Genomic DNA, 19845 nt, shown 5'->3' on the forward strand with positions numbered 1-19845 from the left:
ATCATTTTTAATTAATATTGTTACAATCAACCAAGGTAGTGGAGGATTCCAGGTGAATAAAGGAAGTGTTTTTTCTCACTTTAGCTGGACATTGACAATTTTTGGTATCCTATCTGGAACCATAATAATTTGGGGAATCTCACCTGGGAACTGGTCATAATACAACCAAGGGAATCAGCTCAACATCACACATCCAATTCATTTTTCATCACACATTCTTCATTTTTTGCCTAAACTAACCATTATGTTGACATTTCACTGTTTATTACCAACATAACTATATAAAAGTTGTCACTATCAGGAGATCAGAAATGATCAGAATATTTATACACTATATTAAATTGAAATGTTAGATTTCTTTCTCTCTTTAGTCTTTCATGGGATTCAGGCATCAATGTTAAGGCCAGCATTGTTTAAGGGCAAATGAGGATATGTAACCAAAGTGGCCATTTCAGAGGTCATTTAAGAATCAACCACATTGTTTGCCTTGGTTAAGCAAATTGTGGAAAGTTAATAAATAATCCTGAAATATTTTAAATCAGTGGCTATAATAATATGCAAATGGAAAAAAAATCATTTAAGGGGAAATGAAAAACTCAACACTCCACTATGATGTATAATATTGATGCCATCTATTCAAATAAATTTGTTACACTGATTGCCACAATAACCTAAACACAATCTACACACTGATTACACCTCAAAATATCTAGCTAGCAAAGTTATTTGCACTTTATAAGATATAACAACTATACTTTGTGGTAAAATTTTAAAAGTGGGCCATACTCCTAACAAAAGCATAATACTGTACTGAAGGAGTGAAGAGATAAAAAATCTCAAAACTTGGCACGATCATTTTTAGTTAATTATCCATAACTAGCTAAATTCAGAGGAATGTAACAAATGACTCATATAGCTTTTGTAATGAAATGTTAGATCTTTTAACCAGAAATTGTACTTTTTGCACTTTCTTCGCCATTTTCTCAATGATGTGGATAAAGAAAAATTATAGTTGCCATTTGAACTGTGCCAGAAATCTCTCACACAGCAAACATATTACTGATTCTCACCTCCTGGGAAAACCAATTAGACAAACTATTCATCATAAAGGACAGTGGATATAGCAAAAGTCCACTTTATCTCTCTTAAGACACATATGCAGTGCATTTGAAAAGGCAGTCATTATTAAAGATGTCCATCTGGCAAAACTGCGTGCCTTTTGACAACTAATTACATCAAATGACAGTAATAAAAATATCAACACGAAGAACCTTGTTAAAAAGAAGTTTGTAGTCGGCCATTATTTATTAAAAGAAAAGAACTCAAATGGTTTTACAAATTTGGTCTTAATTGGAGAAAAAGCTAAAGAAATGCAAAAATTATCTCGTGTGAAAATTGAAGGGTTTATGAAAAACAAACATGTTAATTACACCAATTTGTTAACTATCAATGGGAATGGATTTGTTTGCCAATAGCTTTGTAGTCCTGTGTAAGCCAGGATTGCACCTGAGAAAGTGAATATGTACCATCTGCTTGCCTTTTATGTTTAGACTTCACTCTTTAAAAGGAAATTTTAAAAAGTCTACTGTTTCAAGTTCTACAATTAATAATAAAAAGATCTCTATGGCTAATAGAGTACACATTTCTCTGTACATTGAACAGCAAACAAAAGGAGGACTTCTATGGATAATTCTGTGTAAGAAATAATGACACAACACAGTAGATTGAAAAGAACCTTATGGTCGGTCCCTCTCCTGCAACTAACATCATTTCAAAACCCACGCTATCCAAGTCCAGGTACACTGGGTGCTTCCACATAGTCTTTTCACTAAGATTCCTTTCAGGTCTGCAATTTAGCAATAACATCCAAATGGACACTAAAAGCTGGGCTTCTCGACAGAAATAGAGTATAAGCCAAACAACACTTAAGTAGATGTACCAACACAAACTAAACTTCAATGTTCTCCCTTGAATGTATATATTTTATTTAAAGTGCTTCAAAAATATCAATTTATGCTCTATTTGGATCAGGTTATTTATCTATATAATTGGAATTCATTCTGCAAATTAATTCCCATCCAGTATAACTAAAAATAAAACTCTAATTATAGTTTATGTTAAACACTTTCAATAGTAAGCTACAAAGTGAACATAAAGCAAGAACATCTTGCTGTAGAAGGGCTTACCATATACAGTTCTGCAATTTAAAAATGCAGTTTTGATCATATATTCATCTACATTTCTGATCAAAATTGTAAACGAGTCACCACTAACTACAAGAAAATGAACTCATGCAGTAATACAAGATGCAAACATAATTAAAAGGAATTATTATTAACATTGACTGAAGAATGCAATGTAAAGATCTGAAAGCAATTTACAGAAAAGTATTAAGTATAAATAAGTTCTGTAACATGGTGTGTATGCATGAGGTCACATTTAGAATGAACAGAACTATGATGCAGCCCTGTCATACACATGATTGGGGAAGCCGGTGTTGGACTGGGGTGTACAAAGTTAAAAGTCACACAACACCAGGTTATAGTCCAACAGGTTTAATTGGAAGCATGCGTCGCTCCTTTATCAGATGATTGTGGAAAACACAATTCTAAGGCACAGAATTTATAGCAAAAATTTATAGTGTGATGTAACTAAAATTATACATTGAAAAACACCTTGATTGCCTGTTGAGTCTTTCATCTGTTCGAATACCATGACAATTTCACTACTTTCATGTGTTAATCACAAAACCTTTTTTCAAGGTTGCATTCTCAGGTTATCTGGAAAAACGGGTGTTAGCTGGACAATATGTCTAGCTAGACACCTTCAAGATATTGTCTAGCTAACACCCATTCTTACAGCTAACCTGAGAATGCAACTTTTAAAAAAAGGTTTTGTGATTTACACATGAAAGAAGTGAAACTATCATGGTATTCGAAGACTCAAAAGACCATCAAGGTATTTTTCAATGTATAATTTCAGTTACATCACACTAAGTTTTTGCTATAAATTCTGTGCCTTACAATTGTGTCCTCCACAATCACCTGATGAAGGAGTGGCACTCCAAAAGCTAGTGTGCTTTCAATTAAACGTGTTGGACTACAACCTGGTGTTGTGTGATATTTAACACTGTCATACACAAGTTGCATGAGAAAATCTGCCTGAGAAAATCACAGGATATGCCGTGTTGGGTGTAATTGGAATGAAGCCAGAAAAAATTCTGTTTCATTAATATAGACTAATCAAAATGATGTAGTAGAAGAGAGAAAGGTAGCAGGAAAATTAAGAAATACAAATTCAGGACAGTGAGCAACATTACTGTCACAAAGTTTTACAATCTTTGAGAAGATGGACGAAAGTGATGGGAAGCTTTTCATGTATCTGTATAGTAATAATGCATTAAAATAACATTGGACCAAGAGGGAAGACAACTGATCTAAAGGTAATTTATGAAGTCAGGGATGTTAAGTAAAAGCTCTTGCAAGAAAAAGATGATGAGAATGATTTTGAGGGTACTGGAAGCAAAGCATCCTACTGACAGGTTGACAATATGATTAAGGGTTGGTCAATTCTGGGGAGTTCAGGAATAATGAACTAGGTTAGAAAGCAATAAAGGGATGAAGTGGTGGTTTAATGGAGAAAGAGCAAATTGCACCATGATAGAAGCAGTCGAAGCTATCACAGAGAGCAGGAAAGTGGTAAGGAAAGGGCCAGTTAAAGGACTTGAAAAAATTCTGAAAACAAACCAAACATTTAACACCCAGATACTTGATAATTCTCAAAAAATGTAAAATACCCTATAAAACAGGCTGAACAATACATCAAACTTGGCTTCAATCAAAAAATTATGTAGTTCATGAACAAATTCGGCCTTCAGTGAGCTTACCTGTTGCTTTCTGACGAACAATATTTCTGGCCTTTTCAACTCCAGGGGCACCAGAGGTAGTTGCACTTCTAAATCGCATATGCTCTTGTGTGCCATCAGCTTGACTCCTCCAACTCAGAGAAAAGGACCTACCTACTGCATTTACTTTACTAAGATCTTGATGTACACCTTAAAAGTTAATGAAGCATAAATAGGTGTTTAGTTCCACATATTAATTTGTCAACATCTTATTGTTAAATAATACATACAGCATTCCTACACAAGAACTTAGATTACAGAGTTCACAAACAGCTGATAATACATTGAAGTGTGAATTTTGGATATTCTTAAAATTAATAAGATAATTTATAATCAATTGCATTCGACATACAAGTACACTTTTTCACCTCCATTTTCTACAATGTTTTGGATTGGCTGGATGTGCAGAAGCAAATACAGCAAATGTCAATCTTCTATGATATGCTGTCAGACACTTTGTCCCCTCCATCATTATTCAGAAACATCAGAATAAACTTCCATTCTGACAACACACTGATAACAGGATTAGTATACCTGAGCAGACTGATGTTGACATCTGGGCCATACTTCCTCTAATTCTTAAAATCACAGCCCTCCAAACAATTTTAGTTGTCGAAATTTTATTACCTCTTCCTCTTTGTTTCTTTTCCTTTTGCTCACTGAGCTTGTCCAGCGGTAAATCATTCATATCCAGGCTGTACACACATCTTGCCAGCACCACAGTGAGAGAATTCATAATTTTTGCCCATTCAGTAATCAGTTCATTCCAGGTAGTGAGTGAAGAAAGCACAGACAGGAGCTCATCCCATAGTTCCCGTGAGATGTACACACTTAAATTAGCCCGAATCCAGGCGACAATGAGAGTCTGCAGAAAGAAAAAAATAAAAATTTATGTTGTAGTAATTAAATCTTTTAAGTTTGAGTACAAATCCACACAAATAAAGCAAAAAATATACAATATCGAAAGCCTTTATTTTAACCGTGATTGCACATTGGTAAAATAAAGCATAATAACCCAATCACGATAGACTGTTGCAGCACAAATTGCAACTTCTATGATAAAAACCTTGACGTCTTAGCAGCACAAATAACAAACTATAGCTATTCACTCTTAATTTACTTCTTTAAATAATGTTTTGAAGTGTGATGCTTGTTTTGACAGATTTTCTCATGCAACTTGTGTATGACAGTGTTAAATGTCATGTCAAATATTTACACTTTGATTGAACAAAAATTGAGACAATTAAGTTCTAAATTTCATGTTCTCATTCCCATGTTACAAGCAATGAAATCACTTCAAATTTAAACTGGGTCAACACTTTCAGGTGTTATCATTATACTTGCGTTTGTCGTAAATTCTTGGGTATGCTTACATCAGTAGTATAAACTAATCATATAAATTGGTTCCTAATGACACTGTTTTATGCAATGAAGATGTGTGACACCTCTAACTCAGCACAGTATTTTCTTCCTTGACATTCACGACTGCTTGGATCATTATTACTTTAATATGTTTGTCTCAGCAAAGCTCATGATTCCTTTTTAAGAAGGCTAACATAAATGGACCACTGCTCCATTATCCCCACCTAGCTTTTTTCTGTAAGCTTTCCAAAAAAACAAACAATATTAGAAAATATTGTTCCAGTTGAACCCAATAAAGACAAGCTGAATAACCTACTTACTTCATTTCACCAATAATCTCATTATTCCACACAATTCCCACTTCCTCAACCCCAACATCCAATTCACCTTACATTTACTTTGCAAAAAAAACTGAACTGTGAAATTCAAAGTGATGGCAATTGAATTGAATTTCACCCATCCCAGTTGCATCTCTCTCGCTCTGTGACCCTGTTACTTATTTTTATTTATTTGTTTTGTTTTAAAGCATAACTTGCCTTTGGATAAAGATAAGTCAGTTGACTAACCTAAAGCAGAAGATTTTTTTAAAAATTAGCAAGATAGTGCAAAGATTTTGTGGAATTGCAAATATGGAATATAGTACAAACGCATGCAAAGCTATGAAGAAAATTCCAACAAATGTTAGCATTCATGATCACTGTTGAGATTTCTAGGCAACCCTGGAATGCTTCGAATCAATTTAAACAAAAACAATTTTAAAAACTACAATAATAAAATGAACTTAACAAAATGGCAAAAACGGCAAACAGCAAAAGATTAAAATTTGCAGTTTAGAACACGAGAAATCTTTAGAGAAAATCTTACGCCCTGTGCATTTTGCTCTCCCCATCACTTGATGTTTGCTGCTCTATGGTCAAATTCAGACAGACTGTCATTACATCACTGCTTATACACAGCAGGAGAACTGTGAAACCACATACTGGAGAGAAGATCCACACTTTTGACTCACTGCCTTGTGTGTTGAAAAGAAGCAGAAAATGCCCAGAATGAAGAGAGAAATGGCAGAAAAGCAGTAGTCGTTATCAAATGCTAACAAAAATGGCTTTTGCCAGAAGTTAGTTTTGTTCTTGAAGATCAAATACCTTCAAAGGCATGTTAACTACAATGTTATGATCCCAGCTGATGGTAATATTGGACTAGTCAGGTCTAAAAATGAAACCTGGCATGATGGATTAAAAGTTTTATTTTTATCGTTTCGTTACTGGTGGCGATCAGTCATTGGTATCTTTGTGCAAAATATGGGCAAAGTTTGTTTAACAAAAAAAGCAAGTTTTAAAAAATGATAAAACAGAGCTATGTTAAAAAAGAGTTCAGAAAAAAATTAACAAAAACAGCAAAAAGAAAACCTGAATTCCTTCTGCAGCAATTTATTTTACAAACACTTCATCCCAGTGAAGTAACAATTCTATTTTAATTGTTTAATTTCTGTCTTAACTGACAAGGTTGCAAATATTCCCCTTCAGGTACTGTCTATACATTCACCAGATATGATCGTCTCCATGAGAAACAAAGTCACTGGCTACCTCACTTACTGTTCTAACAGAACTTGAAGAAAAGCCCTGTGTAACAGTTAAAACAGCTAAGAACTTTCTTCCACCCAGCTATGAAAGCTCAGACTGTCACAAACCCCTCACACCCCAACACTCCGATATCTTTCTGTATGCTTCAAAATGTCAACTTGGTAAAGAATTCATCAATTAACTCCCCAGGTAACATACCTAGTCATTTATTATATAAGCGATGCTCTTTTTTTTAGAAATTATGGTTGAAAATATTCAAAATGACTTTCTGATCTCTTAAAAGAAACAAGTTACCTTCACAGAATTAAAACCAAAAAACCTACTTATCTCAACTATAAAATCCAAACTTCTAAATGATATTATAAACTTTTATCACAACATATTTGGTAGTGGATGTAAGTTTGCTCGTTGAGCTAGAAGGTTTGTTTTCAGACATTTTATCACCATACTCGGTAACATCATCATTGAGCCTCTGGTGAAGCATTGATGGTATGGCCTGCTTTTTATTTATGTGTTAGGTTTCCTTGAGTTGGTGACAGCATTTCCTGTGATGATGTTATTTCCTGTTCTTTTTCTCAGGGGGTGGTAAATGGGATCCAAGTTGGTGTATTTGTTGATAAGTGTTCCGGTTGGAATGCCATGCTTCTAGGAATTCTCGCACGTCTCTCTCTTTGGCTTGCTCTATGATAGATGTGTTGTCCCAGTCAAAGTGGTGCCCTTCCTCAACTGTATGTAAAGATACTAGTGAGAGTGGGTCATGTCTTTTTGAGGCTAGTTGATGTTCATGTATCCTGGTGGCTAGATTTCTGCCTGTTTGTCCAATGTAGCGTTTGTTACAGTTCTTACAAGGTATTCCAACTGGAACTCCATCATCAAACACATATACTTGGATTCCATTTACCACCCACTGAGAAAAAGAACAGGAAATGACAGCACCAACCCAAGAAAACCTAAACACAAATCAAAAGCAGGCCATGCCACCAGTGCTTCACCAGAGGCTCACTGATAATGTTACCTAGTATGGTGACAAAACGTCTGAAAACAAACCTTTCTAGCTCAATGAGCAAATTTAAATCCAGAACCCAATCTGAGTTACAAATCTTCTCAAAACTTGCTAATACTTGGTAGGAACAAAACTGTAGCATATTATGTCAATGTTAACAATGACGAAAATCAACTTGTTTATCAATTTTAATGCAAAATTCAAGGTCATTTAATAATCAACCCTTTTATTCAATTTGAAGGTTTCTATTAAATTTGTCAGAGTGGTTTTATCAAGTGCAACATCTAGCAAAAGGAACAACAGATCAACAAAAGCCTTGCTTTTGTACTACCATAGATACTATATGTACATTGTTGCATTACTGAATCCTTATACTACACAAAACAATGCAGTGGAGTCTACTTATAATGAATGTGTACTTATAACAAAGTGTACTTAACACATAAAATAAGGTAATACTCAGTTATGATGAAATTATTTGTATATTACAAAATCTGACAAGCAACCACTACATTAAAATAATTACTTTAAAAATAATCTGACCTGTTTATTCAAAATCCACCAATTTTAAAAAATTTTTAATGAATTTCCCCCTGAACTGAATGAATTGCTAGCCATTTTCAAGGGGTAGTTAACAGTCAAACCCTTTTCTGTCGGTCTGGAGGCATATGCCAGCCAGACTAGGTCAGGAGGACAGATTTCCATCCCCAAAATACAGTTGAGAAAGAGATTTCGATTTTGTTTTACAACCATTGATGGTAGCTTCACGGTCATCATTACCAAGATTAGCTTTATATTCCAGATTTTCTTCTCTCAATTTAAACCCCACCAACTGTTGCGGTAGGATTTAAGTCACGTGCTCAGGACATGACCCCAGGCCTCTGAATTACTAGTGCAGTGACATTACCACGATACCACCATATCCCCAGCTTTTAAAAATATCTACTAGTTTCAGTTGTAGGAAACAGAAACTTGGAATCAATTATCTTGGATAGGATATGGTTTATAGGCAAGTTTGCAGTTTAAACCAGAGGCTGTAACTCAATGCATCTTGGCTTTTGTGCATACCTTTATCCTGTTTCAACTTTTTGTGTAGTTTTATGCCACAGTCAGATGGCATTGACCTCCAAGCAACAAGAATTCTTGTTCTGGTAAAAGCTTCTTAGACCTTATTTTCTTGCAGACAGCTCTGGGGAATTATTAATTAGCAGCAATCAATTCTGAAGATTACAGATGAATACTTAACTGCCACTGCATAGACACTGCAGTGTTGTCTTATAACTTGCACCAAGGTTTCAGTTTCCATTACACAACGTCAGTTTGGTTTTAATTTTCTTAAAAATGTTAAGTTCAATTTTACTTGTGGGTTTACCATTTCTATTTCTATGTCAATTTCACTTACAGATCAGCTTGTTTTGAGGATAATCTCAAAAAAAAAATAAACTCTGAAATAGAGATTCCCTCCAAAAGAAATCATTTAACCTATCCCTCCTTGGACAAAATATCAGCTAGTATTAGGTCAAGAACAAAAATTGAATAGTGGGAAATTTGGTGGGAATGAGATTAAGGAAGTGATCCCATATCTTTCAAACAAGAAAAGATCAACAAGTGAAGGTGATACATGAAGATAAACTTCAAACAAATGGATGTTCAAGGCTAATTCAGGAGGAGTGTGAGAAAGGTTTGACTTTGTCAAAGTAGGACTTGGAAGCAGCAACAGATGCTCTGATTGAATGGTCTCTAGCTCAGTACCAAACTAGACCATAAACTGTTCATACTTATTAGAGTTAAGGATATGGGACAGTGGAGAGACATTTAAGGAATTGCACCATCCCAAAATGCTGATAAAGCATTAATGTTTTTAAATTATGGGCTTGATTTTCCAAGTGACAATCTGCAAGAAGTGGCCTCACATCTCTGACAGGTGATTTTGATCAAGACCTCAGAAGTGCAGAGTCAGAATTCCGTTCTGACGGTTCCCTCTCATGCAGAGTTGTCACAGGAAGGCAAATCACGCCCTCCTTTCATAACAGTCAGCTACCATGTTCTGAAGTTTAAAGATCCAGAATCACCTTTACAGTTGGTTTAAAATGCTAAGTACACAAGAGAAGTGAGAGGTTAGGGGGGGCCAGCAATTTCCTGGACAATTCTTTGGAGTTTGTCGCAAAGATGATTTTGCAGGTTACCCATTTGCAACTTCCACCTAAACTGGAATAATATCTGCCTCTGAGTTGCCCGGTGTGTTTTTTGACATTAAAAGTTGCTTCAAGAATGTTCTTTGTTATTGGCCATCAACGATGGCTATCTTGAAATTATCTTCATTCTCTAAGATGATCTAAAATTGCTGGGCTTTAGAGAAATGGGATTTCGTCCAGGTCAACCATATTTGATGATTGATAGTAAAGCCAGTTGTTGTGGTTCTGTTCACCGAGCTGGGAATTTGTGTTGCAGACATTTCGTCCCCTATCTAGGTACATCCTCAGTGATTGGGAGCCTCCTGTGAAGCGCTTCTGTGATGTTTCCTCCGGCATTTATAGTAAAGCCAATTTTGTGCCAGGTCCTTTGATGGCTTTCCTCCATGAGCTTGGAACAAAACTGGGTTTATACAAAAGGAAACAACCAAGATGGGAGACAAGTCAAAATTGAAGTGCACCCAACCACCATGGTACCCATCACAACAGTTTGCTTACTCATGTTATTAAATAAATTGCAAGATAAAATGTGTAGTAAGCATGAGTTCAAATATTTTGGAAATTAGGGGAACAAAACTGTAATTTCAATTTCAAGCAATTTTAGGGAATTTCTAATTTGAATCCTTAATAAAATGTAAATTTAATAGAATCAACAAGAAAAATAAATGCATTCCTGCTACATTCAGCCATGAATGGTGGTGGACAGTTAAACGACTCACTGGAGGACGTGGCTCCACATATATCCCAATTCTCAATGATGGAAGAGCCCAGCACATCAATACAAAATATAAAGCTGACTCATTTGCAACAATCTTCAGCCAGAAGTATTAAGTGAATGATCCATCATAGCCTTCTCCAGTGGTCCCAGCATTACATATATCAGTTTTGAGCCAATTTGACTCACTTCTTGTGATATCAATATAAGGCTGAAGACAGTGGGTAACGCGAAAGCCTATGGGCTCTGACAATATCTTGACTTGTGCTCCAGAACTTGCAGCTCCCCTAGCCAAGTTCTTCCAGTACGGGTACAACACTGGCATCTATCCAATAATGTGGAATTTTGCCCATATATGTCCTTTACACAAAAAGCAGGACAAATCCAATCCACCCAATTGCCTCCCCACCAATCTACTCTCAATCAGTACAGCAATTGAAGGGGTCAACAGTGCTATCATGCAACACCTGCTCAGCAATAACTGTTCAGTGTCACCCAGATTGGGTTCCACCTGGGCCACTCAGCTTCATTACAACCTTGGTTCAAACATGGACTAAACAGCTGACGTCCAGAGGTAAAGTGAGGTGTGGTGACAGTGACAGCCCTTGAAATCAAGGCTGCATTCAACCGAGCGTCAAGAAGCCCTAGCAAAACTGGAATTAATGTGGATCGGGAGAAATGTTTTTACTGGTTGGAGTCACAGTTGGCACATAGGAAGATGGTCACGATTGTTAGAGGTCAGTCATCTCAACTCCAGGGCATCTCTACAAAGGTTCTGCAGCATAGTGTTCTAGGTCCAACCATTTTCATCAGTGACCTTCCCTCCAAGAAAAGTCAGAAGTGGGGATGTTCGCCGACGATGGCTCAATGTTCAGCACTATTCTTGACTCCTCTGATACTGATGGGTCCTGAAGGAAAATTATTGCTGGTGGTTTTGAATCTGTAGTCTGTACCGTTTGTCCTGTTCGGATCCGAACTCTGCTGGTTTATAGGTGGTCCGGAGTCCGTGTGGGATGAGTTGGTTACGGAGGTAGACACTGAGGAAGCAAATGTGGCTGTAGTAGTGAGTGTGTTTGAGGACATGGTTAAAGAGCTTCAAGGCAGAGGAAATGACCTGGGAGTTGCAGTGGAGAGGGACTCCCTGAGATTCTTGTCGAGTGAAGGAGGAAAACTTCTTCAAGGCAGGCATCTTTGCAAGAGGATTCGCAGTGGGGTTAAAATCAACTAGGTAAAAACAATGACTGCAGATCCTGGAAATCAGAGTCTAGATTACAGTGGTGCTAGAAAAGCACAGCAGTTCAGGCAGCATCCGAGCAGTAAAATCGACGTTTTGGGCAAAAGCCCTTCATCAGGAATACGATATTCCTGATGAAGGGCTTTTGCCCGAAACGTTGATTTTACTGCTCCTCGGATACTGCCTGAACTGCTGTGCTTTTTCAGCACCACTCTAATCTAGACTTTGGTTTCCAGCATCTGCAGTCATTGTTTTTACCACCTCTGATACTAAAGCAAATGCTCTTATTCAACAAGATCTGAACAACATCCAGGCAAGGGCTGACAAGCTACACTTTCATGTCACACAAATAAGAGACAATCTAACTATTGCATCTTGACATTCAATTGCGTTGCCATCACTGAATTCCCCTCTATCAACATGGACCAGAAATTCCACTGGATTCACTAGTGCCTACAAGAGCAGGTCAGAGGCTTGGAATACTGTGGTGAGCAATTCACTTCATGACTGCTTAAAGCAGTCCATCATCTACAAGGCACAAGCAAGGAGTGTGATTGGAACACTGAATGGGTGCAGCTGCAGCAACATTCAAGAAGCTTGAAACTATCCAGGACAGAGCAGTCCATTGGTTGGCACTGCATCCACAAACACCCACTCCATCCACCACTGATGCTCAGTAACAGCAGTGTGTATTATCTACATGATGCACTGAAGAAATTCAAAAGATCCTCAGACAGCACTTTCCCAAACTATCACTTCCATCTTGAAGGACAAAGGCAGCAGATATATGGGAATACTACCACCTTCAAATTCCCTTCCAAGCCATTCACCATCCTGACTTAGAAATATGTCAGTTCCTTCACTATTGCTGGATTAAAATTCTGCAATTCCCTTCCTAATGGCATTGCTGATTACCCACAGCAGGTGGACTGCAGTGGTTGAAGGGGGTAGTTTACCACCACCTTCTCAAGGCAACTAGGGACAGGCAACAAATACTGGCCAGCCAGAAACACCTACAAATGAATTTTAAAAATTGAAGATATTATCAACCATTTATTCCTGCAATCATGTCATTTGCTTTGAAAGAAATCAACTTCCATTATCTTTTTAAATCCAATACCTGCTCATGCAGAAAACTCAAGAGCGGCAATTTATAATTAGAGGCATTGATTGATTAGGAAAGAGCTAATCTAAGTTGGTACCAGACATACTTTGTGGGAGATTTTTCAATTCACACCAATCCTATAACATCATTAAAGCACTAAAACAAGACAGGATACAACCTAAAATATTGATCTTTTTAAACACCACAGAGAAGGTAAGCTACACATTTTCAAACAACAAGGGCCACAAATAAATCCATGAGAGCCAACATGGATATCTAACAATACAACATGCATGAATTGGCATGGCATAATCAGCAATTGAAACTCTTACTGCAGAATTAGTCTGTCAGCTTTTCTCTCCTGGGCTCATATAAAGATATCCAATGATGACTAATCTGCCTTTTTAAAATACAAATTGTTAACTTATACAGATATATTGTACTGACACAGACACACTGCATAATTCACAAGAAGCTATTGCAATTTTACACATTTTACCCGGAAAAGCAGTCCTGCCATGTGTTCTGCAAAAATATCCCGGTTGTGCAAATCCTGTTGCTTTGGCATAACTGTTTCTGTGATCTTAAGTAATACACGCAAAAGTTGTTCCCTATGTGAAAGTCAAAAAAATCCAGTCATTCAAAAATATACTAAGAATACATCCAAATCAACAACTTTGAAATTTTCCCAATTTCTTCTCCTTCTGGGAGCATATAATCTATTTGAAGATGCATAGTTTTCTGAACATTAATGAATGTGTGAGGAAATGAATTTCCAAATCAGTGGGCAAGGTTTCCCATTAGGTGTTAATAGTCATAAATTGGTCTCATTAAAGTCCTGTGCTAAGTAATCAGTTTACAAAACTAGCTGCTAGAACAGCAATAAATTTCAGGGAATGAGATGAAACAGTTTGGAAACCTTAGCAGTAGAACACAGGACTTCTATTCTTGGAAATATCCCAACATTGTAATGCATAAGTTATGCCAGAAAATTTACATTAGATTGATATTTGTTACATCTTAAACGTGGCAGGGCAATTGTACTTAAACACGATTTGGACGACCAGTTAACTACACCATTAAACTAATGCTGGATCCGGGGAGTCAGAAAAAAAAGAATCATTCCTAAGCTAAAGAAAATCTCCAAATTTCACATCAAATAGAATCAGTTTAAGGTTAAAATATTTATTTTGGCCTGAAATAGAAATCAACACTAGCAAAGTAAAATTACACCAAAATGTCCTATTATACATCTGAAGCAAATGTCCACAGATTTACTCTTTCAAAAAAAAACATATACATCTGAAAAATATAGACACAGTGCCTGACAGCCAAACTCACCATGTTTTCTTGCTCATGTTTAATTCCATGATCATGTGCCTGTAGATACTTAATACTGCCTTGCAGACATCAATCTGTTCTTCGAGGATCTTTGAAACATCATTGCAAGGTTCCAACAAGAACACATTTGCAGAATTGGTCAAAAATACCTTTTAAAAATAAATGTAAATATTCCCATCAAAATGTACCTCAAGTATGACTCCTCTCGATAGGAACAATTGATTTTTGTAAACAATTGTTCTGAAAAGTTGTTAATGCACTATGCATTGATTCACTTCAAAGTGCATTAAAGAAAAATATCAATTGCACTGCCTCAGAAAATCTTTAATAACTTTATACAACTTTTATATATCTTGCTCCTTGAATACTTCACAACACAAAAGTACTATAAATGTGAAATAAAAATATAAAATAATTGAAATATTCAGGAAGCCAAACAGTATTATTCTTTTTAAGTAACTCCTTAAGGTTGATAAGATCTTATCAGGACTGGAAGATTAAAGTGATGAACAGTTTCAACAAAGCCATAGTGCAAGAATGAGCATATTTCCTGCAGTACAAGAGTTGCCCAAGTGATTGCGGCTTTCGGCAACAGCATTCTGCACATCATATGAAAGCAACTCACTAAGCATTGTAAAGCTCCTTGATAAGAGCTTATTGATATTTATAATGAAATAAATCACAGCAATATTACAATTGTGGATATATCGTTGAAAATAAACAAAAGCCATACATTTCATTTTTGGTAGGTGACATTATTGAAAAAGAATCCTTTTCATATTATTGCTGTCAGCAATCAGGTGCGAAAATAAAACATTAGCAGAGATCGAGAGGCAGACCACATATAATGAAAGGGGAACAAAACTATTAAGTGTCACCCTGAAAAGAATCTGCTCATACAAGAGCTTGACTGACACTCACCTGCAACGTTGATTGAATACCAGCCTGAATATTTGCATTTTCCTCCTCAAATACACAGCCCCGATTGATGGCATTTGTAAAAGAGTATGTTCTTCCCCAGCTAGACGTACGCCGATGCCTTGACTGCTGAGTGGTCTTAAAATCAGAAAAAGAGATTTTATGCTATATTTATGTTAAGACGTGCAAACCTCTGAAGATAGCAAACTTCATTTTCAATTTTGTAATTAATCTACCAACACTCAAACAGTCAAAATGTCAATCATTCTATAAATCACCACTTATCACTGTACCATTCAATGAACAGCAAATTTATTTAGATAAATTACTATTGAATAAATCTATACAGTTCCCATAATGCATGAAGTCTGGAAATTTGCCTAGAACACCATATCATGGTCAGATTTCAGTGTTGAATAATAAGGTCTTAGGCCATTCTTGTTCAAATGCATTTACTGAGTATCTACAGTTTATAGCTCTTACAAGATGCAAGCACTAGACATATAGGGCACACCTGACAAAAAAAATACAGAAAGAGGGCAAAACTCAAAAATAATGTTCACAGACAGAATCCCTCAAGATATATTAACATAAAGGTTAGCTGAAGAATATAAACTTTATCCTCTCAAGCCGCAGGATCTGGGCATCATTATTGTCCATTCATATTCCTATCAAAAAGATTTGTTCGACCATTTCAGAACGTACTTGAGAGTTAACCACATTACTGTGGGTGTTTACAGCAATGATGGTATCATGGCCACTTACTGAGACTAGATTTTTAAATTTCAAATTTGTATAAATTTAGTGTAAATTCCACGAGCTGCCATCAGACTTGAATCTGCGTTCTCACAGCAGTAAGTCACATCTGGGATATACATCCACAAATGAATGAAAAACTTACCTCCTTCCATTAGTGCCCTGAACAATTTATCATGATGAATATATATTCAGACTAACAAATTTGAAAAATTGATGTCAGTTTTATGAATCCAGTTTTGCCACCTGGGTGACTTCTACATTAATAGCCATATACCTGTTTTAAAACCATAGGTGATTTCACATGACAGCTGCACTGCAAGTTTCATTATTTCTTAACAAGAACATAGGTACCATTAAATTGGAGTACATACAAGATGGCCTTACAAATGAAATTGTGTTATCTTAGAAAATATTATCCAGATATGTTAAATGATGGCATACAAACATAATCAAGTGAAATAAATTTCTATACTATTGAATCAAATGGTATTCTGAATGCACAATTCACCATAGTTCTCAGGAATATAAAGAATAAGAGGGAGAATCAACATGAATTTGTATATAGTGCCTGTGACAGGCACTTTATTTCAAAACATTTGCAATCGAATAATTAGTTTTGAAGTGCAGTCACTGTTTTAATGTATGAAATGCAGCAGCAGATTTGAAACAAGTTTCCACAAACAGAAATGCACAAATGAGCAAATAATGTTTTTGTGATGTTGACTGGGATATTTATTGGCCAGACCATCAGGATAACCTCTTTGCTCTTCTTCTAAGTGGTAGCCATAGAATCATTTGCACCTTTCTAAAAGCTTAGACAGGGCCTCAAAGGGCATCATTTCAAATAGTGCAGGATTCGTTCAGTAATGCATGCATGGATTCTCTGCAAATACAACAGATTCTTTACATTTGGTATTGTTCCATCTCATTCTTATAAAAATCTCCACTTTGAACTGCCAAGTTTGGGACTGTTTCCTTGATTTCTTTTTTGAGGGGAGGAAGGTATTAGAGTATTTCAAAGACATAGAAGCACTTTTTCGCTACAAAAAGCCACTTTAGCATCAGGTACTATGAAGTACAAACAAACTGCAGAATATGTTCCTGACACAAGAATGCCTTCAGTCTACTCTCAAGTAGCACATCCATGATGCATTTATTGAATCAATCGTTCTGACTCAACAGTAAATCTCCTGGCTGTTCTGCATTAGCTTTCACTCCATCACCTCATGTTTGGATTAAAATGCAAATCCTAGAGAAAAGAGGCTTAACTAATATAGATGGGCCAAGAAATCAACAGCTTTGCATTTTTGCTTTACATCAACCAAAAAATCATAAATGGTATGAAAAATAGCAAAATGGTCAATTGCTCCAAGATACATTTGAAAATTCTTATTTACCTCTTTACTATCAGTCAGCAATACAGAAAGATGCTCTGTATGGTCAACAACATCATCATCTGTTTCTGACTTTTCTGGTTCAGCCATAAATGGAGGTTTGTTTTCGTGCAAGATCCATTTGCGATAAACCTTTACCACTTTTCTTATTGCTGATGCTTCGCAAGATGGTAGAAGAAAACCCTAAAAAGATACACCAATTAGATGCACAAGTTCTCTTAATAGTCACATCAAACAAAATAAATCATCAAATAAATGATAGGAAGCACCTCCAATTGACTGGCTTACTAAAATCCCTCCAATCATTTATTAATTGACAAATTAAAATAACATTTTGTCAAACAATTGTTCTAAACATCTAGTTCTTCAAACTAATTCAAAATGTAAGAAGAAATAGGAGGAGTAATGCAAGCTAAGTGACATGTGGTGATGATGGGTCACTCATTTTAGCAGTACTTTTTAATATAGTAGCAATTTGCTATGACAGTCGTTATTGGTAACTATTCAACTCATCAGATTTGCCTCAATTCTGATGGAAGTAGCGAAAGTGAAATTTGGCAAAGAATTACACATACAGCTTTTTTTTTAATACTGACTGTTTTATAGAAACAAATCTGCCTGCCTAAGCCATTACCAATTTATGGTATTGAGATTGTTATAGTAATCAGACACTTGAGCACATTCTGAACTGGTTTTCAGACATCTCAGTTTGGAAGGACACCTACTGAAGGCAACTCAAAATGAATAGGCCTACCTGATTAAAGAGGCTTCAGTTCGACAATCCTTCTCTCTGAGCACTAGAATATTGAAATGCCTGATGGAACAAAGTCTACCTATGCTTGTAATATAAATTGGAAAATTGAAACAAACCTCAATCCAGGCAAACCTTCAGTGAAACACTTAAAAATGTTACGCTCCATATTGTATAGCCTGATATAAGCAAGAGTAAAATCTTAACAAACAGAATCAGGTCACAAAAGACAGCATAATGATAAAGTCCTGAATTTGATACAATGACCCTTATAGGTATGTGCTATGTCCAACATTCTGCAACTGAGAGGGAAGCTGTGCTTTGTCTCCTGCCTCCGTTAAGGGATACACATCTGAAATGCTATAACCTAGTCAGTAAATGTGAACTGGCCTCCAATATATCATACATTTCTGTATTATTAATACATTGCATTTTTAGTGCCAGATTAATAGATCTGCAAACTAATCAAAGCACAATTCAACTCCAGTCTAACTTGCACTGCTGTTGAGGATATGGCAGTAGAGAAATTCATATGTCATAGAGTCAGAGTCATAAAGCCTACAGCATAGGTGACCATTCAGCCCATCATATTTATGCCAGTTCTCTCCACAATATTGCCAGTTCCATTGCCTTGCTCTCTATATAACTTTAGAATTCCATATGCACTACTGTCAACATCATTGATCTTTGCATCACTGCTACACTTGGATATGTGGCTTTCTATCAGGTCATCTAAGCAATTAATGAATACAGTGATTAGTTGAGGCCCAACATACTTGCTAATCAAACTGCTCAGATATGTTATGACGGCCCACTGGAACGAGTAGAACTTGAACCCAGGCCTCCTAGTTCAGAGGTAGGGACACTACCACCATGCCATAAGAGCAGCTATCTTGACCTCTGTAATCCTGCAGGTTCTCTCAACTACCTAACTAATTGCCTTTTGAAATCATTAATCAGGTTCATTCTCATAGCCAGCAAGTTCCAGGTCATTACTTTCATATAGTGTGAGTGGTAATGAACAATGTAAAAGGGAGTTATTTGAAACCAATCATTACCAAAATGTATTATTTTTAAAATCAACCAGTTAGGACACAGAAACATGGAAACGTTACACTGATAATTGCACACTACCATAAATCAATTTAATTTTATGGGCAGCATAGTGACGCAGTGATTAGCACTGCTGCCTCACAGCACTAGGGTCTCAGGTTCGATAGCTGCTTCAGGCAACTGCCTGTGTGGAGTTTGTATATTCTCCTTGTGCTCCGGTTTCCTACCAAATCCAAAGATGTGCAGGTCAGGTGAATTGGCCATGATAAATTGCCCATAGTGTTAGGTGCATTAGTCAGGGGTAAATATGAGTTAGGGGAATGGGCCCAGGTGGGTTACTCTCCAGAGGTTCGGTGTGGATTTATTGGGCTGAAGGGTCTCTTCTCATACTATAGGGAATCTAATCTAATCCACACTGTTCTTTTACGGTTTTGCTATTGCTTCTTTCCCAAAAACTACAACTAGTTCTAACGATCCAGTAAATGCTAGTTAAATCAAGATGCGTTCTTCAACAATATACATGATAGAATGGAA

At 36.4% G+C, this 19845-nt stretch overlaps 1 protein-coding gene across 4 annotated transcripts in view; it reads right to left on the bottom strand.

The window, feature by feature from the left end:
- ralgapa2 (Ral GTPase activating protein catalytic subunit alpha 2) overlaps positions 1-19845 on the bottom strand; it is a 564036-nt gene that overhangs the window by 386656 nt on the left and 157535 nt on the right. For all 4 annotated transcript variants that reach the window (XM_060831798.1, XM_060831795.1, XM_060831796.1 and 1 more), the window contains exons 11-16: positions 17511-17690; positions 15358-15492; positions 14437-14585; positions 13595-13706; positions 4532-4769; positions 3887-4054 (exon numbers count right to left, since the gene is read on the bottom strand). In XM_060831798.1, the coding sequence (XP_060687781.1) occupies positions 3887-4054; positions 4532-4769; positions 13595-13706; positions 14437-14585; positions 15358-15492; positions 17511-17690 (982 nt within the window). The remainder of the gene's footprint in view (positions 1-3886; positions 4055-4531; positions 4770-13594; positions 13707-14436; positions 14586-15357; positions 15493-17510; positions 17691-19845) is intronic.

The sequence above is a fragment of the Hemiscyllium ocellatum genome, chromosome 10, assembly GCF_020745735.1.
Source record: "Hemiscyllium ocellatum isolate sHemOce1 chromosome 10, sHemOce1.pat.X.cur, whole genome shotgun sequence".
NCBI lineage: Eukaryota > Metazoa > Chordata > Chondrichthyes > Orectolobiformes > Hemiscylliidae > Hemiscyllium > Hemiscyllium ocellatum.